The 27,600-nt window shown below is 37.2% G+C and overlaps 1 protein-coding gene and 1 pseudogene across 4 annotated transcripts in view; both read right to left on the bottom strand.

Annotated features, from left to right (window-relative positions):
* Positions 1 to 27,600, bottom strand: part of ADK (adenosine kinase) — a 591,886-nt gene that overhangs the window by 176,325 nt on the left and 387,961 nt on the right. For all 3 annotated transcript variants that reach the window (XM_023204899.2, XM_031936187.1, XM_023204900.1), the window contains exon 7: positions 13,776 to 13,946. In XM_023204899.2, the coding sequence (XP_023060667.1) occupies positions 13,776 to 13,946 (171 nt within the window). The remainder of the gene's footprint in view (positions 1 to 13,775; positions 13,947 to 27,600) is intronic.
* Positions 10,379 to 11,321, bottom strand: LOC111537835 (annotated as a pseudogene). The gene has a single exon (XR_003309647.1). The product of XR_003309647.1 is annotated as a 39S ribosomal protein L35, mitochondrial pseudogene (transcript).

The following is a 27,600-nucleotide window of genomic DNA, read 5'->3' as shown; positions in this document are numbered from 1 at the left end:
ACTCCTGACCTCAGGTGATCTGCCCACCTTGGTGTCCCAAAGTGCTGGGATTACAGGTGTGAGCCACTGCACCCGGCCTCTATATCTTTATAAATTGAAATCATTTGTGAGATTCAAAATACTAGATATGAGGGGGAGCTTTGTCTAAAGCATATCATTCTTATCCCTATGAAAAAATTCAACTGAATTCTTCTGCCCCATTTCAAACTGCTGTTTTATTATTGCACTATCTTAAAGTGCATGGTATGGGTGATTTGACTTTTCACTGTGGAATTAAGCGGTAACTCTTGACAAAGCAGTTATTATCATGAGATAATTGACCGTATTTGAGAGTTAAGCATCCTGAGGCAAAGTTGAGTGTACTTAATCCTGGCAGGTTAATTATCTAGTGATTATGGAGCCTTGAAAGGTATTACTCCTAAGAACCATTTGCAAAATGACATAATTTAAAAAAACTTCTTAATTTAATAAAAATGAAAAACAAGAATAATCAAGTTCTTTAGTCATCTACTGATAGATAATGACTACAAAGCAGCTTGCATTAAGGGGCATCAATGGATTATAATTACCTTCATGTAGAATGTCCTTTATTAAGCTGATTTCGTGTGAGTGTAGCTAACAAATGGTTGTTGCTGAAGGGAAAATTATTCAAACTTCGAAGATGTCAGAAACAAATTAAAACTACATTGTAATATTAAAGAGTGTTTATACTGCAGCAATTTTGGAACTACTTTAACAAGGATAACCAATCAATTCAGATGTGTAATCTAAAAGTACAAAATGCAATGTAACAGCTTACCCAAGATTTTAAATTAAAGAAACAGAAATTTGTCACTATGTATTTCTGAACCTTGGCTGAAAGTAAACCACACAAATCAAAACCAAAGTGAGATGCCACCTCATGCCCAGCAGGATGGCTATTACTTTTTAAATGCAAAATAAGCGTTGGTGAGGAGGTGGAGAAATTGGAACCCTTGTATATTGATGGTAGGAATGTAAAATGGTGTACCTGTTGTGGATCCAACAGTTCCACATCTAGGTATATATCCAAAAGAGTTAAAAGCAGGAACTCAAACAGATACTTGTACATTAACATTCACAGTAGCATTGTTCATAATAATCAAAGATGAAAACAAATTAAATGTCTATCAACAGATGAAGCAATAAAACAAAATTTCACACATACAATGAAATATTATTCAGCCTTATAAAAGACAAAATTCTGATAACATACTATAACATGAATGAAGTTTAAAAAGATTATGCTAAGTGAAATTAAGTCAGACAACTTTTGTATGATCCTATTTGTATGAGGTACCTAAAACAGGCACTTTCATAGACAGACAGTAAAACAGTTACGAAGGGTGAGGGGGGAGGAGGAAATAGGAAATAGCGAGTTATTATTTAATGGGTACAGAGCTTCTGCTTGGGTTGATTTAAAAAAAAAAGTTCTGGAGAGGAATAGTGGCAATGGCTACACAACATTGCGAATGTACTTAATGCCACTGATTGGTACACTTAAAAATAGTTAAAATGGTATACATTTTATATTGTGTATGCTTTTTTTTTTTTTTTTTGAGACAGAGTCTCGCTCTGTCACCCAGGCTGGAGTGCAGTGGCGCAATCTCGGCTCACCACAAGCTCCGCTTCCTGGGTTCAAGCGATTCTCCTGCCTCAGCCTCCCGAGTAGCTGGGACTACAGGTGCCCGCCATCACGCCAGGCTAATTTTTGTATTTTTAGTAGAGACGGGGTTTCATCATGTTGGCCAGGCTGGTCTCAATCTCCTGACCTCAAGTGATCCGCTCGCCTCTGCCTCCCAAAGTGCTGGGATTACAGGTGTGAGCCACCGTGCCCAGCCTATTGTGTATGTTTTTCACCAGAATTTTAAAAAAGTAAATTGTATCATTTAGTAATTATAATTTGGTTATGTCACAAGAATATAGCAATGGTATTACTGTGGATACTTCACTTTTTGTCCCAGCATGTGTCTAACCAAATATTTTCAGATATTTTTCGGAGAGAAGTATCATTTCCCCTGGGTTCACTAACAAAAAAGGCATACTGGGGTCACAAATGGGGAGAATTCAGCTTAAAAGGCACTACAGTTAAGGGTACACTCATAATAAAAAAGAAGAACTACCTAAAAGAAATGTCAGGCATTATTTTAGATTTCAAGAGGAACTTTATTAATTTATAATAAAATCTAACAGTATTAATCTTAGAATGTGGGAAAAAATGAATCAATTTCATAACATATTTAAGCTACAAGAAAAAATTTAAAAGATTATCTAGTATTTCTATGCAAATCTCCTCAATTTACAGATGAGGAAACGGAAGAAAAAGTAGTCAATAAATAAGTCAGAGAGATGATTTAAATTAAGGGAACAAAAAATAGCTTTCATAATCTAAACATTTTATTTTAATATATAAAGATATATCATTTGCTAATATTTAAAATACGGTCAGCTGGGTGCAGTGGCTCACATCTGTAATCTCAGCACATTGGGAGGCAGAGGTGGGCAGTTCAAAATCACTAGAGGCCAGGAGTTCAAAATCAGCCTGGCCAACATGGCAAAACCCATCTCTACTAAAAATACAAAAATTAGCTGGGCATGATTGTGCATGCCTGTAGTCTCAGCTACTCAGGAGGCCGAGGCACGAGAATTGCTTGAACCTGGGAAGTGGAGGCTGCAGTGAGCTGAGACTGCACCACTGCACTCCAGCCAAGGCAAAAAGAGCAAGACTCTGTCTCAAAAAAAAAAAAAAAAAAATAGGGTCAAAACCTTTGAACATGCCTACAGACTGACATTCTAGAGATTTTCTTATAGAACCACATCTAGAATTCATAGTTCATGAATTTTCATTTTGTTTTCTTAAAAATTTTATTTTTAGACAGGGTCTTACTCTGTTACCCAGACCAGAGTGCAGTTGCATGACCATGGCTCACTGCAGCCTCAATTTCCCAGGTGCAAATGATCCTCCCACCTCAGCCTCCTGAGTAGCTGGGAATACAGGTGTGTGCCACCATGCCTGGTTAATTAAAAAAATATATTTGTAGAGATGTGGTCCAACTATGCTGCCCAGGCTGGTTTCCAACACCTGTGCTCAAGCGAGTCTCCCACTTCAACTTCCCAAAGTGCTAGGATTACAGGTGTGAGCTATGGTGTCCGGCCTAGTTTCAATTTCTTTAAAGCAGAGAGAAAACATAAAAACACCTGTGAAGCACTCCTGAATACAGATGTTTACAGCTTTTTACTGCCTTTAATCTTTTACACTAAAAATAACTCATTTGTATTTAGTTTTAGACCCAAATTTAACTCATTAAACTAATTCTCATTCTACTTGCATTCATATTTCATCAGAATATATAATGTTAAATAAATAATGAACACAAATTTCACAAAGTTTAGGAAAAACAAAATTAACTTTTTGTAAGCAAATAACTTTGTTGGACCAGAAGTAAGAGGTGATATAGCAGAGAGCAGTCCAATAGCCATGAGTTTTCCCTCATATACTTCGTACTATTCATTATATTTTAACAGGGATGAATGGAGAGTGTGAGTTATCAAAGCAAGTTAAAGTGAAGTGAAACTTAATAGATAGCATGATCAACACTCCTAACACTACTAACAACATTACCTAACAAAAATTGTGTATACATTCTATGAGCCAAGCTGAAACTTTACATGCATTAGAAAAACGACATGGAATTGCCTTGTAGATTACATGATGGCTTTTGTGAACACTCTTTTTAACCTTAAAGCATTATTCAATAGTAGGGTATGATAATTTTTAGTTGTCTGTCATGATTAGAGCCCAGGACTATCAAAATACTCTTCCTCTGGCTTGACATTGCTACTTAAATATAAGGGGATCTTCCATGGAAATAAAAGGTGTTTAATATATGGTGATCAAAAAATAAGAAATTGGCCCTTCTTCATTTTAGCAGTGTATTTTTGGAACTTAATGACTCTAGAATAATGTTTCCTACTTTTAAGCATATAAATGGAATCATAAAGTTTATATTCATTTTAATAGCTTTACTGAGGTATAACTGACATACAATTATCTGCACAAATTAAAAGTGTATAATTAGATAAAACTTGACATATGTATAAAGTTCTGCAACCACAACCTCAATCGGAACACATCTATTACTCCTAAAAGTTTCTTCATGTCCGTTTGTGATCACTGCCTCATAGAATATCCCTGTCCCCAGACAACAATGGATCTGCCAACACTATAAATTTGTTAGCATTTTCTAGAATATAAATAGAATCATATAGAATGTATTTTATAGTATCTTTCACTCAGCATAGGTATTCTAAAATTCTTCTATGCTGTTGGTTCATTTCTTACCAATAGTACAATTCTTTTATAGGTGAGTAGTATTTTATTCTATGGAAATATCACAATTTGTTTATCCAGTTACTAGTTGGTGGATGTTTGGTTTATTTTCCAGACTTTGGCTATTACAAATAAAGCTGCTATAAACACCTGTGTATGTCTTTACATGGACAGATGCTTTCATCTGTCCTGGGTGAATATCTAAGAGTGCGATAGCTAGGTTAGGTCATTTGGAGGATGTATATTTAACTTTGTAAGAAACAAGAACACCATTCTCCAAAGTAGTTGTACCATTTCACATTCTAGCAGCTCCATATATCCTTACCAATATTTAGTATGGTCACACTTTTACACATTCTAATAGCTGTGCAGTTGTTTGTCATATGGGTTGATGTTTGCGTTCTTGGATATGGATATTTAATTGCTCCAGAACAACTTGTCAAAAAGACTGCTTTTTTCCTCCATAAAATAGTCTCTGAAACATTGCTGAAAAATCAATTTAGATCTATTTCTGGACTTTCCCTTCTGTTCCATTGACTATTTGTCTATCATTACACCAATGCCACATTGTCTGGATTACCGCAGCTTTGTAATAAGTCTTCAAATCATGTAAAGGTCCTCTGATTTGGTATTTAAAATCCATGTTGGTTTGGCTATTCTAGTTCAGTGCTTTTCCATATAAATATTAGAATGAACTTATTGACTTTAAAAAAAATTCTGAAATTCTGACTGAATTAAACTATAGATTATTTTGGGTAGAATTTATATTTAACAATACAGAATCTTCTAATCCATGAACATGATATATCTCCCATTCGGGCCCCCTTAAAATTTTTTCAACGTTTTGTAGTGTTCAGTATATACATCTTTGGTCTGGTTTATCCCAAAGTAAATACTTTGTCACACTTTTTGATGGTATTGGAAACCGTATGTTTAATTTCTGGTTGTTTCTTGCTAATGTAAAAAAATACATTTCAGTTTAAAATTTTTATTCTGTATGCGACAATCTTTCTATGTCACTTAGTTCTAATAGCTTTTTTTGTTTTTGTTTTTTTTTTTTTGAGACAGAGTCTTGCTCTGTCACCCAGACTGGAGTGCAGGGGCATGATCTCAGCTCACTGCAACCTCCACCTCCCGGGTTCTCCTGCCTCAGCCTCCCAAGTACCTGGGATTACAGGCGTGTGCCACCATGCCCAGCTAATTTTTGTGTTTTTAGTAGAGACGAGGTTTTGCCATGTTGGCCAGACTGGTCTCGAACTCTTGACCTCAAATGATCCACCAGCCTTGGCCTCCCAAAGTGCTGGGATTACAGGCATGATCCACCGTGCCTAGCCAGTTCTAATAGCTTTTTGAAGATTACATCAGATTTTGCATGAATATGATCATAGTTTTGATAATAGAGACATTTTTACTTCCTTCTTTCTAAATCTGGATGTTTTTCATGCTTTGTTAGCACTAGCTAGAACCCACAAAACAATGTTGAATAGAAGTGGAAAGAGTGAATATCCTTGATTTTCTGTTTCTCATCTTAGGCAAAAGCATTCAATCTTTCACCATTAGGTATGATGTTAGCTGTATATTCCTGGTGGATGTTCTTTATTGACTCGAAGAAGTTCCCTTCTACTCCGACTATTCTGAGAGCTTTTTATTTTTTTGACACAGTTTCACCCTGTTGCCCAGGCTGGAGTGTGGTGGCATGATCTTGGCTCACTGTAACTTCTGCCTCCCCAGTTCAAGAGATTCTCCTGCCTCAGCCTCCGAAGTAGCTGGAATTACAGGTGCCCACCACCATGCCCTGCTATTTTGTGTATTATTAGTAGAGATGAGGTTTTGCAATGTTGGGCAGGCTGGTCTCAAACTCCTGACCTCAAGTGATCCTCCCACCCCAGCCTCGGCAAAGTGGTGGGATTACAGGTGTGAGTCACTGCACCTGGCCTCCAAGGGCTTTTGTGTGTGTGTGTGTGTGTGTGTGTGTGTGTGTGTGTGTGTGTGTGTTTGTGAGACAAAGTCTTGCTCTGTTGCCCAGGCTGGAGTGCAGTGGCACATCTTGGCTCACTGCAACCTCTGTCTCCTTGGTTCAAGTGATTCTCCTGGCTCAGCCATCTCCTGGCACAGGTGTGTGCTATCATGCCCAGCTAATTTTTTCTGTATTTTTAGTAGAGACAGGGTTGCCTCTGCCTCCCAACAATCCCTATTGGGACTGCACGCAGGAGCCACCATGCCCAGCCTCCGAGGGCTTTTAACAGAAGTAGATATCTGGTTTTTTCAAAAGCTTTTAGGATAATCATGTGATTTTCTTTTTAGTCTTAATACATTTAATTACATTGATAGATTTTAAAATGTTAAACCAATTCTACACTCCTAGTCATGATGAATTATTCTTTTAATATATTGTTTGGTTTGATTTGCTAAAATTATTTGAAGAATTTTTACATCTGTGTTTATGAGGGATATTGGTCTTTTCTTGCAATACTTTGTTTTGGTATGAAGGTAATACACACCTCATGAAATAAGATAGGTATATCTCTCCCTCTTCAATTTTTTGGGACAGTTTGTATACAACTGGTATTACATCTTTCTGAAATCTGTGTTAAAATTCAACACTGCCAAGTGCAGTGGCTAATCCCAGCACGTTGGGAGACTGAGGTGGGAGGACTTGCTTGAGCGCAGGAGGTTGAAACCAGTCTGGGCAACAAAATGAGACCTCCTCTCTATAAAAATTAAAAATTAGCCAGGCGTGGTGGTTTGCACCTGAGGACTTGCTTGAGCAAAGGAGGTTGAAACCAGCCTGGGCAACAAAATGAGACCTCCTCTCTACAAAAATTAAAAATTGGCCAGGCATGGTGGTTTGCACCTGTCATCCTAGCCGCTCAGGAGGCTGAGGTGAGAGGATCACTTGAACCCAGGAGTTTGAGCTTGCATTGAGACATGATTGTGCCATTGCACTATAGCCTGGGTGACAGAGTAAGACCTTGTCTCAAAACAAACAAACAAACAAACAAACAAACAAACAAAATTAAACACTGAAGCAATTCAGCCTTTGAGTTTTCTTTGTAGCAAGGGTTTTAACTACAAATTCAATTTCTTTAATAATCTAAACAGCCTTTTTCTATTTGTTCTTGAGTATGATTTAGTACTTTGTGTCTTTTAACAAATTTGTCCATTTCATAAAGGTTGTCAAATATATTGTAATAATATTGACAGGAGAGACCAGAATATCTATTCTAGAGCTAATTTTACCCTACTAATGAGACAAAATTCCTTATAATACTCTATTTGAAACCTCATGAATTACTAGTCAGGTTATCTACTCTGACTAGTAGGATAGGAATGGTTCCAGGTCCTCATGTGTGCACTGAGGAGTGTCCTCTACAATCTTTTTGGGTGGTTCTTTTCCTGGTCTTCCTTAATTTCTTCACAAAAATCCACTGATTCATACTCAGCTGAAGACTTGGTGGGATTCTGCAAATGTCCTGAGTTCTCTCTCTATTCAGCTATTTCTTCTCTGGTACTTTTAACTTACAAACACTAGCAGTCTTAGACTCCTTGAACTTCCAGCTCCAACTCCTCATTAAAAGAGATTGCAAGGCTCTACTTGAGTTCCTTTTTTTTCTTTTTGAGATAGAGTCTCACTTAGTCACCCTGGCTAGAGTGCAGTGGTGCAATTTTGGCTCACTACCACCTCTGCTTCCTGGGTTCAAGTAATTCTCATGCCTCAGCCACCCAAGTAGCTGGGGTTACAGGCGCATAACCACTCTGCCAGGCTTTTTTTGTATTTTTAGTAGAGACAGGGTTTCACCATGTTGGCCAGGCTGGTCTTGAACTCCTGACCTCAAAGGATCCACCTGCCTCAGCCTCCCAAAGTGCTGGTATTACAGGCGTGACCCACTGTGCCTGGCCTTAGTTACCCTTCTTCTGTTGCCTGGAAATTATCTCCAAGGAGTTAGCTGGGGTAATCATCAGGTTTATCTTATTTATTTCCTGTCTCACAGGGATCATTGATCATTGCCTATGAAGAAATAAACTTTGTGGACAAGGTATTTTTTTTAATACTGAGGCTATCAGAAGTTTTAAATCATCATTACTACTGTACAATCCTCTGACAAGAGGAAAGTGACATCACGTAGAAAATAAGAGCCAAGTGTGTTTGGTTTTAGCTGAGTTTTGACATTTTGAACATTTATACTAACCACACTATATTTTTTTTTGGGGGGGGGAAGATTAAAGAATCCTATGTATACTCTCTGAGAACTATATTTTATCCTTCATCACATTTTAGAAGTAAAATGTCCCTCTTTTCCTGGAGAACTGAAGATAACTTATTATTACTATAGTATTCAAAGAGAAAAACAATGGATGATGAGATTAAAGGGATAAAGCATTTTACTCTACTTGCTTTTTATAATCAAATATGGTATAATTTTATTATCCCTATTAAATTTCATCACTCAACTCATATTTAGAGCCTACTAACATTAAAAAAAATTTTGATTTTGACCTTCAACTTACCTAGTATGTATTAAGGTGTTGTATTATTTGCATTTGAATTATATGCAAATATAGCTTTATCTAAATCACTGTTAGTTTACTTAAGCAAAGGTAGGGTAAACACTGAGGTGTACCCCTAGAAATCGATTTATTTATCAACAGACTTTTTGAGACTGCTTCAATAACATACAAAATACCTCTAATTGTCTTATAGCCAATCTTCATTATTCTATAATCCATGTAATGACAGATGTTCTCAAATATACTATGTATCCACTGCTTATTGGTCTGCCATAATAGGTACTTAGGTACTATATAAATACCTCTTGAAGTGAATTCAAATGAACAATAATCACACAAAAGAGAAAAGATTTTCTTTCCCCACGACTTACAGCCACGCAGCAGCTTACAGTTTTACCACTTCCTCTTCTAGGTGGGGAAAAATGATTCCTTTAATAATCTATACTAAGCTGTGATCCAACTTTTAAGTTTACTGATTTGTAGAATCAATCTTTTTAAAAAAATTGTGGTAAACTATACATATGATAGAGATTTCCATTTTAAGTATGCAATTCATTGGCACTAAATACATTCACAGTATGGTGCAACTATCACCACTATCCATTTCCAGAACTTTCTCATCATCCCAAACAGAAGCTCTCTGTACTTATAACACAATAATGCCTCATTCCTCCCTACCCCACTCCCAGGTAACCACTATCCTACTGTGTGTCTCTATGAATTTGCCTATTCTAGGTACTTCTTGTAAGTGGAATTCTTCTAAGAAAATCTAATAATTGTCTGATATGTCTGGCTTATTTTACTTAACATAGTATTTTCAAAATTCATTCATGTTGTAGCATGTATCAAAATTTCATTTAAGGCTAAATAATACTCCATTGTATATATATGTGAAATTTTGTTTATCTGTTGATGAATATTTGATTTGCTTCTATCTTAGCTATTGTGAATAATGCTGCTGTGGACACTGGTGTACAATGATCTGAGTCCCTGCTTTCAGTTATTTTGGGTAATATACCTAGAAGCAGAACTGCTAGATCATATGGTAATAATTTTATGTTTAACATCTTGAGGAACCACCAAATTGTCTTCTACATTCCCATTTTACATTGCCACCAGCAATACACAAGTGTTTCCAATTTCTCCACATCTTCACCAATACTTGTTAATTTCCATGTTTTAAAACAATTGTCATTCTGATGGGTGTGAAGTGGTATCTAATTTTGGTTTTGATCTGCACTTCTTGACTGGTTATGTTGAACATCTTTTCACGTGTTTACTGGCCATCTGCATATCTTCTTCAAATAAATGTTTATTAAATTCCTTTGATCATTATTGAATTATGTTGTTAGTTTGCTTATTGTTGAGTTGTTACTGCATTAAATATTCTGAATATGAATCCTTTATCAGATATATTATTTGCAAATATTAACTCCCATTCTACTAGTTGTCTTTTCACATTCTTGATAGTGTCCTTTGATGCACAAAAGTTGTTAATTTTGATGATGTTTAACTTATCTATTTTTTCCATTTGTTGCTTGTACTTTGGAGTCTTTTTTTTTTTTTTTTTAAGTGAAGATTGTTTTGATATCATCAGCATCTGCTGCAAACCTAAACCACTTTTAGGACTATTCTTTTCTCTTTTGTCTCTACCACACTTTTAGCATCATTCCCTGATTCTAAATACATTTTCCACCTTCTTTTTACATGTCCTTTACAGATCTGAGCTTTTTTTTTTTCAAGTTTTAAAACTTTTATAAGTTTAATGTTGTCACTGTATGTTTACATATTCATTGGTACAATTTACATCGAGTTTTTTACTTATCCATTTTTGCAAAGATATGTACACAAAGATACATATTCAATAACTGAGAAACAAGTGAAACTTCTGATCTATACTTTCAGGTTTGTTCGATCATGATACTTCTGATAAGGATCATGGACACACCACTTTCGCCTCTTCCAGAAGGACGTCGTCATTTTATCTTAAGAGTTTACTCTGGGTTTTATTGCAGAATACAAATTCCCTCAATCGCTTTTTTCTTGCATGTGTCTTTTTCCAAAATTTTTTCTTATAACCAGCCCTTCTCTTCCAAAGTCCACAATGAAGTCTAAGAAACCTATAGATGACAGCTTTCACAATCTTTCTCTTGCCTTTTCGTATACTGACGTATGTTAGAGATCTGACTGGCAGCTTCAAGATACTTGGAAGCAAAGGGACCACTCTATTAAGGATCGCTGAAGTATGCCCATATGTCAGGTTTCTCTCAGATGTGGTAAGTCTGGGAGTGGAGGAAACAACTGGTATCTGAATATGACTAAAACGTCCAGTGGACAATGCAGAAATAAGAGAGGCATTTTTGACACTGTTTCGGTAGGCTGAAGATGCCAAAATATTCTGAAGCCATAAGATTACTGAAGCTGGCCGGGCACGGTGCCTCAAGCCTGTAATCCCAGCACTTTGGGAGGCCGAGACGGGCGGATCACGAGGTCAGGAGATCGAGATCATCCTGGCTAACACGGTGAAATCCCGTCTCTACTAAAAATACAAAAACTAGCTGGGCGAGGTGGCGGGCGCCTGTAGTCTCAGCTACTCGGGAGGCTGAGGCAGGAGAATGGCGTAAACCCGGGAGGCGGAGCTTGCAGTGAGCTGAGATCCGGCCACTGCACTCCAGTCCGGGCGACAGAGCAAGACTCCGTCTCAAAAAAAAAAGATTACTGAAGCTGCTCTCACTGCACCGACAAAGGCAGAGGCAGCCATCTTGTCATCCTCCAAATTTGAGCTCTTATTAAAGAGTTTTCTGCGTGCTCTGCAATTTTTTTTAAAAGATCCCTCCACATTCTCTCTTTAATTAAGATCATTTGTGACTATAAAGTCCAAATAGCATTTTTTTTATGGCATTCAATCTCCCTAAGCTTTCTTTACTTCCAAAGTCTCATTCTTTGGAATCATATTTATTTTATTTTACTTATTTATTTATTTAATTTTTTGAGACGGAGTCTCCCTCTGTCGCCCAGGCTGGAGTGCAGTGGCGCAATCTCAGCTCACTGCAAGCTCCACCTCCCGGGTTCACGCCATTCTCCTACCTCAGTCTCCCGAGTAGCTGGGACTACAGGCACCTGCCACCATGCCCGGCTAATTTTTTGTATTTTACGTAGAGATGGGGTTTCACCATGTTAGCCAGGATGGTCTCAATCTCCTGACCTTGTGATCCACCTGCCTCTGCCTCCCAAAGTGCTGGGATTACAGACGTGAACCACCGTGCCCGGCCCTTTGGAATCATATTTATCTTTTTAAAAAGTTTTAAGATTTGTCTCTTAAACTCTGGAGAACTTATTTAAGTGCTGCCAGTCTGATCTTTCATGACTAAGAACTCTGAGACCAAGTGTTAACTTCTCCCAGTGATTCTCAAGACTACTGACCCAATGCTTTAATATTATTCAAAGGGCTTGAGTAGCACTTTTCCCAGTTACTTCTTTTACCCTTTGGAAAATAAAACTGTTAATAAGGAAAAAACTAAATGGTAGATTTAGACAAATTAGGCTTCTAGCAGCTATCTGGCACTTCATTATTACCACTATTTCTTGCCAGTATCTCAATTTGTGAATTATCAAGAATATAGCATTTCCTTCCAATGTCACCATTTGTTACCAATGTAACCATCACCTTTGCAGATATATTATGATATTATTTCTACGGATCATCCTTTAATCTTTACCCAGGTGATCTCATAAATTTCCAGGTCAATTTTTATGTTATTCTAGGCAGACAGCAGTTATTAGATATAAAATCGATGAATATATTCAAAATATGTTAGAACTATGGAATTAGAATCAGAATGAACTTCTGGGATGATTAAGACAGTACCTTCATTGTATACATTAAACCATCAAGTGACATGGCCAAGGCACAGGAAGACACACTGAAGGCTTTTTTCCTCTGTCATGGATTTTCAAAGAGGTATAAACAGTAAATAAGAGGTATAAACAGTAAATAAGCAATCAAAGTAAATAAGCATTTAAGTAAATAAGCATTTCCATAATTTAGAATGGAAGAAAATACATTCTTGGTAGAAAGAAAAAACTCTAATTGTTGAGATGAAATTCCATTTTATCACCTTCAACTATAACAAACAATATTTAAAAAACGATATTGTTAATAAAGAAATATAAATGTAATATATCAAAATTTACTCATAATTTATTAAACAAACATCAAATGGACTTAGACTCTGAAGAGACTTAAAAAAGTGATGAATGTGCTTTTTATCCATTTATTGTGGTCATAGTAACAGGTCAGGTATCCATCTGTAAAAACTCACAGAAATTACAGTAAAAAGGATAACTCTTACTATAGGTAAATTAAATCTCAAACACCTAAACTTTAAAAAATAAATGTTGGGCCGGGCATAGTAGCTCATGCCTGTAATCCTAGCACTTTGGGAGGCTGAGGCGACCAGATCACTTGAGGTCAGGAGTTCGTGACCAGCCTGGCCAACATGGTGAAACCCTGTCTCTACTAAAAATAGTAGAGGGCATGGTGGCAGGCACCTATAACCCCAGCTACTTGGGAGGCTGAGGCAGGAGAATTGCTTGAACCTGGGAAGGAGAGGTTGCAGTGTGCCGAGATCATGCCATTACACTCCAGCCTGGGCGAAGAGAGGGAAACTCCATCTCAAAAAGATAAAAATAAATAAATACATATTTCACTAAGAAAGAAGTTAGTATATATTGAAGGAAATACTGAAAATACTGAGAGCAGTCAATTGACATTGAGGCAATTTTGTTGCACAATTCTCAAGGATATTTACACAAAAATTTAGGATTTAATTTATATATTTCTAAACATATATACACAGATCAGAAATAAACAAACAAAAAACCCCCAGGTTCTTTTGAAAAAGGAAAGGTAACTCACTGTCTCATTTCCAAAAAGTATGTCAACATAAGGCATAACTTTCATCAATGATTCCTTGTAGAACTGGCTAATAAATGGTGCAGACAGATTCAAAGTGAAAATCCTGTTGTTTTCAGAAGCATGGTGAGCCACTTTTAATACTGACTCTGGAGAAACTGTAAGAAAAAAGCCCTGAATGAAGAAAAAAGGAGGCAAAATTAGAAATACCATCTCCACAGTCACTCCTAGAATAAAAGAAACGTAAACAAAATACAAAAGTGTATAAAATACAATTATAAAATGCAAGGCAGAAAATAGCAACATTTGACTGGAAGGGTATTTGATCATATGAGTACCATATGCTTGATATATGCCATTACGTCAGAGAATAAAGCATTACTTATTTCATACTACGTTTATATGCTCAATACTAAAGAATTCTGGAAATTCATGAAATAAAAAATATTTGAAAGGTCTCATTCAAGACAATAATTACATTTGAATTAGGGAAACTGTACTATGAAGGCAAACTGAATCCTTTTAGCTTCTTACAAACAGTTCAGAATATATATTTTTTGAGATAAGGTTTCACTATATTGTCCAGGCTGGTCCTGAACTCCTGGGATAAAGCAATCCTCCTATCTCAGCCCTCCAAGTAGCTGGGATTACAGGTGCATACCACTGAGCCTGGCTAAGTTTGTATTCTTATAAGTGACTTAAAAATAATCTGTTTATTAAGATCATAACTTCTGGCCAGGCACAATGAATCACACCTGGAATTCCAGTGCTTTGGGAGGCCAAGGTGGGCTGATCACTTGAGTCCAGGAGTTCCAAACCAGCCTGGGCAACATGGCAGAACTCTGTTCCTAAAAAAATTTCAAAAATTAGCTGAGTGTGTTGGTCTGTGCCTGTGGTCCCAGCTACTCATGAGACTGAGATAGGAGGATTGCTATAGCCCAGGAAGTGGAGGTTGAAGTGAGCCGAGATCATACCACTGCACTCCAGACTGGGAGACACAGGGAGACCTTGTCTCAAAATAAATAAATAAATAAATAAATAAATAAATTAATTAATTAAATAAATCATAACTTGTTAAGAAATATCTAGGTTGATTTTTGAGGAAGATTCTGAATTAGAATTTTCAAATAATGAGAAAAGGATTCAGTAATGCAAAATAAAAATATTTAATTAAAATTTCATGTCAGGAAAGCTGCATTTAAAATGCTATTTATCAACAGCTTTAATATTAATGAAAGTCTTATTAAAACACATTTATGCTTTCTAGATGAAAGTATAAGCAAAGACATACATGTATATATAGGAAATTAGTTTGGATGGTGCACAAACAAGTAAAGGAATACACAAAAGGCAATAATAAAAGACTTGAAAAGGTCAGCAAAGTTAAGAATACAAAGGGCCTTGGGTGGCAGGGTAGGAATCTATTTGGTAGGCAATGTGCGAGACGGGTAGGGATGGATCATGAGTAATGAATATTTCCTTGAAAGGAAGGAATAACAAGCTTATGGGAAAATATAAAGCAAAGTTTACCTGGGCAGCAACAATTCAGCAACGGTTAATAAATGTCTACATTTGGCTGTGTAAAAGAAAACCATACTAGGAGTACTACATACAGGACTTGGCAATTGTTTAAGATGTGGAAGGCAAAGAAGAAAAGAGTAAACAGATGACTGAAATTTTTGAATTTGGTTCTACCATTAATAAAAGTGGAAAATTCCAGAATAAGATCTGGCTTAGATGGTAAAGAGTGTTTAGTTGTGGTCGTACTGCAGTTGAGGTTCTAAGGGATCTCTAAGTATCTACCAGAAAGTTGGACTTAGAGTAAAGGCCATGAAGAAGGTGAGGTCAAAGAGGTGTTGTGATTCCCAAGGCAGAGAACACAGAACAAAAGAGGACGAAGGAGGGGGGCGGAGCAAGATGGCGGAATAGGAACAGCTCCAGTCTCCATCTCCCAGCGCGAGTGACACAGAAGACCGGTGATTTCTGCATTTTCAACTGAGGTACTGGGGTCATCTCACTCGGGAGTGCCGGACAATCCGTGCGGGTCAGCTGCTGCAGCCTGACCAGCGAGAGCTGAAGCAGGGCGAGGCATCGCCTCACCTGGGAAGCGCGAGGGGGAAGGGAGTCCCTTTTCCTAGCCAGGGGAACTGAGACACACAACACCTGGAAAATTGGGTAACTCCCACCCCAATACTGTGCTGTAACACCGGCACACCGGAGATTATATCCCACACCTGGCCGGGAGGGTCCCACGCCCATGGAGCCTCCCTCCTTGCTAACACAGCAGTCTGCGGCAATCTAACCACAAGGCAGCAGCCAGGCTGGGGGAGGGGCGCCCGCCATCGCTGAGGCTTAAGTAGGTAAATAAAGCCGCTGGGAAGCTCGAACTGGGTGGAGCTCACAGCAGCTCAAGGAAACCTGCCTGTCTCTGTAGACTCTGCCTCTGGGGACAGGGCTCAGCTAAAGGAGCAGAAGCCTGTGCAGATGCGAACGACTCTGTCAGACAGCTTTGAAGAGAGCAGTGGATCTCCCAACACGGAGGTTGAGATCTGAGAAGGGGCAGGCTGCCTGCTCAAGTGGGTCCCTGACCCCTGAGTAGCCTAACTGGGAGACATCCCCCACTAGGGGCAGTCTGACACCCCACACCTCACAGGGGGGAGTACACCCCTGAGAGGAAGCTTCCAAAGCAAGAATCAGACAGGTGCACTCGCTGTTCAGCAATATTCTATCTTCTGCAACCTCTGCTGCTGATACCCAGGCAAACAGGGTCTGGAGTGGACCTCAAGCAATCTCCAACAGACCTATAGCTGAGGGTCCTGACTGTCAGAAGGAAAACTATCAAACAGGAAGGACACCTATACCAAAACCCCATCAGTACGTCACCATCATCAAAGACCAGAGACAGATAAAACCACAAAGATGGGGAAAAAGCAGGGCAGAAAAGCTGGAAATTCAAAAAATAAGAGCGCATCTCCTCCTGCAAAGGAGCAAAGCCCATCGCCAGCAGCGGATCAAAGCTGGTCAGAGAATGATTTTGATGAGATGAGAGAAGAAGGCTTCAGTCCATCAAACCTCTCAGAGCTAAAGGAGGAATTACGTACCCAGCGCAAAGAAACTAAAAATCTTGAAAAAAGAGTGGAAGAATTGACAGCTAGACTAATTAATGCAGAGAAGGTCATAAACGAAATGACAGAGATGAAAACCATGACAAGAGAAATACGTGACAAATGCACAAGCTTCAGTAACCGACTCGATCAACTGGAAGAAAGAGTATCAGCGATGGAGGATCAAATGAATGAAATGAAGCGAGAAGAGAAACCAAAAGAAAAAAGAAGAAAAAGAAATGAACAAAGCCTGCAAGAAGTATGGGATTATGTCAAAAGACCAAATCTACGTCTGATTGGGGTGCCTGAAAGTGAGGGGGAAAATGGAACCAAATTGGAAAACACTCTACAGGATATCATCCAGGAGAACTTCCCCAACCTAGCAGGGCAGGCCAACATTCAAATTCAGGAAATACAGAGAACGCCACAAAGATACTCCTCCAGAAGAGCAACTCCAAGACACATAATTGCCAGATTCACCAAAGTTGAAATGAAGGAAAAAATCTTAAGGGCAGCCAGAGAGAAAGCTCGGGTTACCCACAAAGGGAAGCCCATCAGACTGACAGCAGATCTCTCGGCAGAAACTCTACAAGCCAGAAGAGAGTGGGGGCCAATATTCAACGTTCTTAAAGAAAAGAATTTTAAACCCAGAATTTCATATCCAGCCAAACTAAGTTTCATAAGTGAAGGAGAAATAAAATTCTTTACAGATAAGCAAATGCTTAGAGATTTTGTCACCACCAGGCCTGCCTTACAAGAGACCCTGAAGGAAGCACTAAACATGGAAAGGAACAACCGGTACCAGCCATTGCAAAAACATGCCAAAATGTAAAGACCATCGAGGCTAGGAAGAAACTGCATCAACTACTGAGCAAAATAACCAGTTAATATCATAATGGCAGGATCAAGTTCACACATAACAATATTAACCTTAAATGTAAATGGACTAAATGCTCCAATTAAAAGACACAGACTGGCAAACTGGATAAAGAGTCAAGACCCATCAGTCTGCTGTCTTCAGGAGACCCATCTCACATGAAGAGACATACATAGGCTCAAAATAAAGGGATGGAGGAAGATCTACCAAGCAAATGGAGAACAAAAAAAAGCAGGGGTTGCAATCCGAGTCTCTGATAAAACAGACTTTAAACCATCAAAGATCAAAAGAGACAAAGAAGGCCATTACATAATGGTAAAGGGATCAATCCAACAGGAAGAGCTAACTATCCTAAATATATATGCACCTAATACAGGAGCACCCAGATTCATAAAGCAAGTCCTTAGAGACTTACAAAGAGACTTAGACTCCCATACAATAATAATGGGAGACTTCAACACTCCACTGTCAATATTAGACAGATCAACGAGACAGAAAGTTAACAAGGATATCCAGGAATTGAACTCATCTCTGCACCAAGCGGACCTAATAGACATCTATAGAACTCTCCACCCCAAGTCAACAGAATATACATTCTTCTCGGCACCACATCACACTTATTCCAAAATTGACCACATAATTGGAAGTAAAGCACTCCTCAGCAAATGTAAAAGAACAGAAATTATAACAAACTGTCTCTCTGACCACAGTGCAATCAAACTAGAACTCAGGACTAAGAAACTCAATCAAAACCGCTCAACTACATGGAAACTGAACAACCTGCTCCTGAATGACTACTGGGTACATAACGAAATGAAAGCAGAAATAAAGATGTTCTTTGAATCCAATGAGAACAAAGATACAACATACCAGAATCTCTGGGACACATTTAAAGCAGTGTGCAGAGGGAAATTTATAGCACTAAGTGCCCACAAGAGAAAGCAGGAAAGATCTAAAATTGACACTCTAACATCACAATTAAACGAACTAGAGAGGCAAGAGCAAACACATTCAAAAGCTAGCAGAAGGCAAGAAATAACTAAGATCAGAGCAGAACTGAAGGAGATGGAGACACAAAAAACCCTCCAAAAAATCAATGAATCCAGGAGTTGGTTTTTTGAAAAGATCAACAAAATTGACAGACCGCTAGCAAGGCTAATAAAGAAGAAAATAGAGAGGAATAAAATAGACGCAATAAAAAGTGATAAAGGGGATATCACCACCGACCTCACAGAAATACAAACTACCATCAGAGAATACTATAAACACCTCTACGCAAATCAACTAGAAAATCTAGAAGAAATGGATAATTTCCTGGACACTTACACTCTCCCAAGACTAAACCAGGAAGAAGTTGAATCCCTGAATAGACCAATAGCAGCCTCTGAAATTGAGGCAACAATTAATAGCCTACACACCAAAAAAAGCCCAGGACCAGATGGATTCACAGCTGAATTCTACCAGAGGTACAAGGAGGAGCTGGTGCCATTCCTTCTGAAACTATTCCAATCAATAGAAAAAGAGGGAATCCTCCCTAACTCATTTTATGAGGCCAACATCATCCTGATACCAAAGCCTGGCAGAGACACAACAAAAAAAGAGAATTTTAGACCAATCTCCCTGATGAACATCGATGCAAAAATCCTCAATAAAATACTGGCAAACCGGATTCAGCAGCACATCAAAAAGCTTATCCACCATGATCAAGTGGGCTTCATCCCTGGGATGCAAGGCTGGTTCAACATTCGCAAATCAATCAACGTAATCCAGCATATCAACAGAACCAAAGACAAGAACCACATGATTATCTCAATAGATGCAGAAAAGGCTTTTGACAAAATTCAACAGCCCTTCATGCTAAAAATGCTCAATAAATTCGGTATTGATGGAACGTACCTCAAAATAGTAAGAGCAATTTATGACAAACCCACAGCTAATATCATACTGAATGGGCAAAAACTGGAAAAATTCCCTTTGAAAACTGGCACAAGACAGGGATGCCCTCTCTCACCACTCCTATTCAACACAGTGTTGGAAGTTCTGGCTAGGGCAATCAGGCAAGAGAAAGAAATCAAGGGTATTCAGTTAGGAAAAGAAGAAGTCAAATTGTCCCTGTTTGCAGATGACATGGTTGTATATTTAGAAAACCCCATCATCTCAGCCCAAAATCTTCTTAAGCTGATAAGCAACTTCAGCAAAGTCTCAGGATACAAAATTAATGTGCAAAAATCACAAGCATTCTTATACACCAGTAACAGACAAGCAGAGAGCCAAATCAGGAATGAACTTCCATTCACAATTGCTTCAAAGAGAATAAAATACCTAGGAATCCAACTTACAAGGGATGTAAAGGACCTCTTCAAGGAGAACTACAAACCACTGCTCAGTGAAATCAAAGAGGACACAAACAAATGGAAGAACATACCATGCTCATGGATAGGAAGAATCAATATCGTGAAAATGGCCATACTGCCCAAGATTATTTATAGATTCAATGCAATCCCCATCAAGCTACCAATGAGTTTCTTCACAGAAATGGAAAAAACTGCTTTAAAGTTCATATGGAACCAAAAAAGAGCCCGCATTGCCAAGACAATCCTAAGTCAAAAGGACAAAGCCGGAGGCGTCACGCTACCTGACTTCAAACTATACTACAAGGCTACAGTAACCAAAACAGCATGGTACTGGTACCAAAACAGAGATATAGACCAATGGAACAGAACGGAGCCTTCAGAAATAATGCCACACATCTACAACCATCTGATATTTGACAAACCTGAGAAAAACAAGAAATGGGGAAAGGATTCCCTATTTAATAAATGGTGCTGGGAAAATTGGCTAGCCATAAGTAGAAAGCTGAAACTGGATCCTTTCCTTACTCCTTATACGAAGATTAATTCAAGATGGATTAGAGACTTAAATGTTAGACCTAATACCATAAAAACCCTAGAAAAAAATCTAGGTAGTACCATTCAGGACATAGGCATGGGCAAGGACTTCATGTCTAAAACACCAAAAGCAACGGCAGCAAAAGCCAAAATTGACAAATGGGATCTAATTAAACTAAAGAGCTTCTGCACAGCAAAAGAAACTACCATCAGAGTGAACAGGCAACCTACAGAATGGGAGAAAATTTTTGCAATCTACTCATCTGACAAAGGGCTAATTTCCAGAATCTACAAAGAACTCAAACAAATATACAAGAAAAAAACAAACAACCCCATCCAAAAGTGGGGAAAGGATATGAACAGACATTTCTCAAAAGAAGACATTCATACAGCCAACAGACACATGAAAAAATGCTCATCATCACTCGCCATCAGAGAAATGCAAATCAAAACCACAATGAGATACCATCTCACACCAGTTAGAATGGCAATCATTAAAAAATCAGGAAACAACAGGTGTTGGAGAGGATGTGGAGAAATAGGAACACTTTTACACTGTTGGTGGGATTGTAAACTAGTTCAACCATTATGGAAAACAGTATGGCAATTCCTCAAGGATCTAGAACTAGATGTACCATATGACCCAGCCATCCCACTACTGGGTATATACCCAAAGGATTATAAATTATGCTACTACAAAGACACATGCACACGTATGTTTATTGCGGCACTATTCACAATAGCAAAGACTTGGAATCAACCCAAATGTCCATCAGTGACAGACTGGATTAAGAAAATGTGGCACATATACACCATGGAATACTATGCAGCCATAAAAAAGGATGAGTTTGCGTCCTTTGTAGGGACATGGATGCAGCTGGAAACCATCATTCTTAGCAAACTATCACAAGAACAGAAAACCAAACACCGCATGTTCTCACTCATAGGTGGGAACTGAACAATGAGCTCACTTGGACTCGGGAAGGGGAACATCACACAATAGGGCCTATCATGGGGAGGGGGGAGGGATTGCATTGGGGAGTTATACCTGATATAAATGATGAATTGATGGGTGCTGACGAGTTGATGGGTGCAGCACACCAACATGGCACATGTATACATATGTAACAAACCTGCACATTATGCACATGTACCCTAGAACTTAAAGTATAATAAAAAATAAAAATAAAATAAAATAAAATAAAAGAGGACGAAGGAAAGAATGGAGAATAAAAATTAGAGGACATAAAAAAGGAAAAGGAGAAAACAAGAGGAGGCCAAATGAGGAGAGTAGAAGTGATGGTGGAGAAACTGAACAAGGGAAATTTTAAGAAGGTACTATGGGGAAGTAGAGAAAGAAAGGAATGAGTAAAAGTTGTAAGATTTGATGATTAACAGAAAGCACTTAGTATGATGGTAAAAGTAGTTGTTAAAAAAAGGAATGGTGAGAAAGTAAGGTAAGAATAATTATTTTCAAAGCTTCATCAGTAATGATAATAAAACCATTTGAAATGTAATGAGTAATTACTGTGTCCCAGGCACTATACTACATAGCAACTCAGTTATTGTTTTTTCCTTACATCAAACCTATGAGGTGGACACTTATTAGTTTCTTTTGATAAATAAAGCAAGATAGAGAAGTTAAGAGATGTTTCCTAGGACACACAGCTTACATGTGATGAAGCCTGGATTCATATGACTCCAGATATGTTGCTAGTTTGAGCAGATAATAAGAGGAGGAAAAGGCACAAACGCTTTTTTGCGGGGTAGGGTGGGCAGGGAAAGGAGGGAATAAGAGATTTGCTTTTAAGGGCAGGGAAAGGTGGAAAGATTTTGCTTTTCAAAGAAAAGGATCTATTGGAGAAACAGAAGAAGGAAGAGGCAAGGGAGGGAGGATAATTGGAGCTAAGAACTAGAGTAAGTGGGAGCACTGGAAAGTAGAAGGGGAGAAGAACTGGCTTGTAAATGGAAGAAATAACCTTGAAAATATAAAATAAACTTCTTTTAAAAGTTACAAAAATGCTGAGATATTCACTTATAACTGAGGGACTAACGATTTCCATAATGCAAACTTTAAAAAGTTTAAAAAGAAAAAAAAACTCTTTTAAAATATTACTTTCAAATTTCAAATAGACTACAATAAGACTAAAAATATTAATTTTGTAGCAGGAGCCATGTGTATTGGGATCCATCTTTGAAGGAAGGGTTTATTGCCCTCATATATTCTGAGACATTAAGAGAGAATCGTCTACTATAATTGTGTCAGGGCCTAGAATACAATACTCCAAAATATGGCCCCCTAGCAATTGAGAAAACCGCAGAAGCAAGGTCACTCTGACCTTCTCCCACCTTTCTGTGTGAAAGCTAGCCATAAAACCCTATTCCAAAGGGGTCCTGCCCTATACCTGGCGGCCAAGACTAATCTAACAGACAGGACTTGCTGGCTTCTATCTCCTCCAACCCTAAGTTTGTTACCATTACATCATATCCCTTTTGTCTAATCATGTTTCTCTACAACTATCCATGTCTTTCATCAGACTTCGCATAAAAATACAGTTTTTGCTGGTCTTTGGGTCTTAATTTCTGAAGGTTCCTGTGTCATATAAAACTTCGTTAAATAAATTTATTATGCTTTTCTCTTGTTAATCTCTTTCGTTACAGAGGGTTCAGTCATGACCGTTGCGATGGATGAGGAAAATATGTTACTTTTTCTCCCCTACAACTGCCTCTTATCACTTTAAAGTACTGCTAGTGAAATTCTAAATGTTTTAGTATGTTTAGTGAAATACAAAATGTTTTTGTATAATAACAATATTTTCTCATCATTTAAAAATTCAATCCATTAATTCTTTATCAATATTCAAGTGTTCTAAGAGGCAACAAATCTTAGTCTATTATTTTTAAATGTTTTTATCTTTCTTTTTTAACCAAGTATCCTATCACTTGCAAACTATGAGCATCCAAGCTGCTGCTGTGCTATTTCTGTCACTTGGAGAATTAAAACGAACAGTTTATACAGCATCTTGTCTCCATAGTAATATGGATGTACTGTCTTGCTTTTTAGTCTTTCATTTAATGAGAAGATTTTAAAACTTTCCCCCTCTATTTCTCCCCTAACTGTTTCAGCATGAAATAAAAACCTCCCATAGCTAGCATTCTGCCAGCTGTGGATTAACCACAGCCAGCCACAGAATGGTCTACATAAATAGTAACCTGGTCAAATAATTAGGCTTCTCACCAACTTCAGACTGAAAATTTGATCTGTGCTAAAATACATCTGATTGTAATTTAAGGTACAGAACACTGTGCCCCGGAGTCTAAATCTGGCCCCAATCCAAATGTATGTATGCTGTGTGTGTGTGTTTTCCTTTAAAATACAACACAAGAGTCTTGTGATATGGATAGTATGATGTCAATTTTGTTCATTTTATAAATATACAAAACCATCAACTTTTAAATAAAAGGCAAATTCACTATTTAAATTTATTCTATTTTTGAATGATCTCTTGTTTTTCTTTAAAGTAAATATTTAGTATTTAAACAATTTGGGGTTTGTGCTCTGTTAGATTGCAAAAGACTGTTAAAATTGATGCCATCCATAATTTTTCTTGCTAGATTTATAACCTTTGCTAGGCCACATGTTCCAGACTATAGTATCACCAAAAATAAAAACAGTGCCATTACAATTTTTATCTACATGTAAGGTTTGCAATAAAATCAAGTCTATAGTTTAGAAAAATATATAACCAATAAAATCTTGTGCTTTACTAATTAGGGATTTCAGTCTGCACAACAGTTAACCAAAAGCAAAGTAGATGCTAACACTTAGAGGCTGGATAACATTAATTAGAACTGATAATGAAGTGGGACTGTTGTGTTCATTCCAACAGAAAACAAAACAACACAAAATGGTAGCAGTAGGATAGATAGGGAAAGACTAAAAGTAGAACCAAAGAACCATTTTAGTGGAGCCAGACTTAATGCTTGGAAATCTAAAAAACTTAAATACGTTACACAACCACTCTAAGGATTTCTCAGAGTAGTTTAAAAGTGAGGAAATGTTAGAAGCAACATTGTTTAATATACTAAAGGAAAAAATTGTCCTTTTTGCTTTTTTTTTTTTAACCAGTGTTGACCTTAATTCACGGTAATCATTTGGGGTTCTTTACAAGTGTCCTTGCCTAAGAGCACAACCTCTTTTCATTATTTTTATTAACAATTATGTGAGGAATAGGGGTATGTGTATGTGTGTATGTGCATGCACATCTATATACATTTCAGGGATTTATAACTCTTAGAAGTATACGTCTACATTAATTCAAAAGGAAATAAACCTATGTAAAATAACCACGACTATAATTAATCAACTGTGGATACACAGTGATAAAGACAAAAAAAGCTTTTGTTTTTATTGATATATATGGTATATATCAATATATATGATATATATGATATATGTGGTATTATTTTGAAATATTTGAAACAGTGGATTTTAATCTATTTGGGTCCATCTACTTCCTGATTATTATTATTATTATTGAGACGGAGTCTCGGTCTGTCGCCCAGGCTGGAGTGCAGTGGCACGATCTCGGCTCACTGCAAGCTCCGCCTCCCGGGTTCACGCCATTCTCCTGCCTCAGCCTCTCGGAGTAGCTGGGACTACAGGCGCCTGCCACCACACCGGGCTAATCTTTTGTATTTTTAGTAGAGACGGGGTTTCACCGTAGTCTCGATCTCCTGACCTCGTGATCCGCCCGCCTCCGCCTCCGAAAGTTCTGGGATTACAAGCGCGAGCCACCGCGCCCTGCCATTTACTTCCTGATTAAATACACATATGCATAAAACTATGCAGTGGCGGTCAGCAACTATACATAATGAGGCTTTACCTAAAAATAATGGGTAAGCACTGGATTCAACTGAAGGTTAAGAACTTGTAATTTAGTTTCTTTTCTCACAATTACATAATCATATATTCCAGTTCGACAAAAACATCTTTTAAAAATACATAGAAAATTTATGATAGAAGAAAATATCAAACTTCTAGAGTGGGAATAACTTTCAAGCTTACAGAGGAAGCATTATCTAAAGATTTGCTATGGGAAAAGTAAAGGGTTCAGTTGGTACTCCCAGAAAGAAAAAAGCAAACAAATAAACAAAAGATGAGGAAAAACGTGACAAAGGGTTAGTATCTTTAGTCCACAAAGAAATTTAAAAGTAGACTAAAAATTAAACAAACATTAGGACACCAACAGATAAACAAACCATAACATAAAGAAGTATTCCATTGAAAGAGAAATACATAGTAAATAAATATGTAGAGAAATATTCTTCTCTAGTAACTAAGGAAACAACATGGTAACGATGAAGAAAGGTTGACAAAACAAATATTAATACTGCTGATGGTACTGCAACTGACAACAGTCTTTCAGGAAATAATTTGAAAATACACAAGATGAACCATAAACAAATTCATACTCTTTGACCCAATAATTATACTTCTGAGAGTCTACCTTAAGAAAGTAATCCAACACATGGGAAAATACACATTCAAAAACTTATCAGTGTATTTATTTCATTGAAATCAATGTAAAAAATGACAGAGGAACAGTCAAGAATTGGCTATATACTCTAAAGCTCACTAATGATCACTTAAAATGTGACTAGTGCAAAAAGAGACTTGAATTTTAAATTTAATTTAAATGAAGAAGCTACATGTAGATGATAAGCATGCTGTGGCTAGTATGATTGTGAAACTAAATTTTTATTTTCATTAAATGTAAAAATTGAAGCATTTCAAAGTATTTTTCTGCTGGAGCTTTGTCTTGGTAGGACTACATTTTGACATTGAAAGTTTAGTGACAGAATTCACTGGTATATATGTAAAATAGGTACATTTCAAAGATGTAGTATGAAAAGAAGAATGTTAAAATCTAATAATTTTTAGATCTAGTACAGTATATAATTTTTACATGTTGAAACAATAAATATTTTAGATATATGAGGTTAAATAAAATACATTATTAATCTTTTTCTTTTTACATTTTTCATGTGGGTCCTGGAATATTTTAAATTATATTTCTGTTGAACAGCACCACTCCAGAGAATATTTTAAAGACATTACAAATGATGATGATGATGAAAACTAAGTAGTAAAGTAGAAAATGTTTATGGCAGATAAATATTCAATTAAATAGAAGGCATACAAATAGTGGGTACACAGTATGATTATAACCTACATTAAATCAATAGTAAAAAAGATTAGAAGGGAATAACCAAAAGTAAAACTGGTTAAGTTAAGATACAAAAATTGTGGATAATTCTAATATTTTCTTTGCTTTTCAAAATTTGGTAATATGGTTAGATGGCTCTTCTGATAAAAAAGTATTGATTACTCGTATCTCTTAAACAATTTTTATCAGGAGAGCCATCTAACCACATCACTAAATTTTGAAAAATAAATTGTAAGAAATATCCATAAATTTTCACCCCAATTTAACCATTTTTAGTTTTGGTGTATTTGTTTCTACACAAACAAGAGATGTTTACAAATAGTAAGAAGCTTAACTCAATAAACAGGAGTAAGTGTAGATCATACACAGCTGGGAGTAAGTCTATATTACTTCTTTGAGTAGACAGAAGGCTCAAAAAGGAACAAACTAAATATGAGACTAGTGGCTTTAGAAAGCATAAACCACTATTTATAGAAGAAAAAGAAAATAAAGAAGGATGTGTGGTAACAGAAAAATATTTGGACAACCAGAGAGCCCAACCAAGCCTAGACTAGCACTGATGAGGAAAGGGCTAAGAGTACCAGATGCTTGTGTCTCAAGATGTACCACTGTCGTCTGTTCTAAAGAACATAATTAGCTTGTTCTCCATGCCATAACTTAGGTGCCATAGTAACACTAGTCAGAGAACAGGGCTGAGAGAATGAATAAATTACAAGTCAAAAATAAATA

Source organism: Piliocolobus tephrosceles, chromosome 9 (assembly GCF_002776525.5).
Source record: "Piliocolobus tephrosceles isolate RC106 chromosome 9, ASM277652v3, whole genome shotgun sequence".
NCBI classification, from domain to species: Eukaryota; Metazoa; Chordata; class Mammalia; order Primates; family Cercopithecidae; genus Piliocolobus; species Piliocolobus tephrosceles.
The sequence above is the reverse complement of the archived record's forward strand: the minus strand, read 5'-3'. Positions and strand labels throughout refer to the sequence as shown.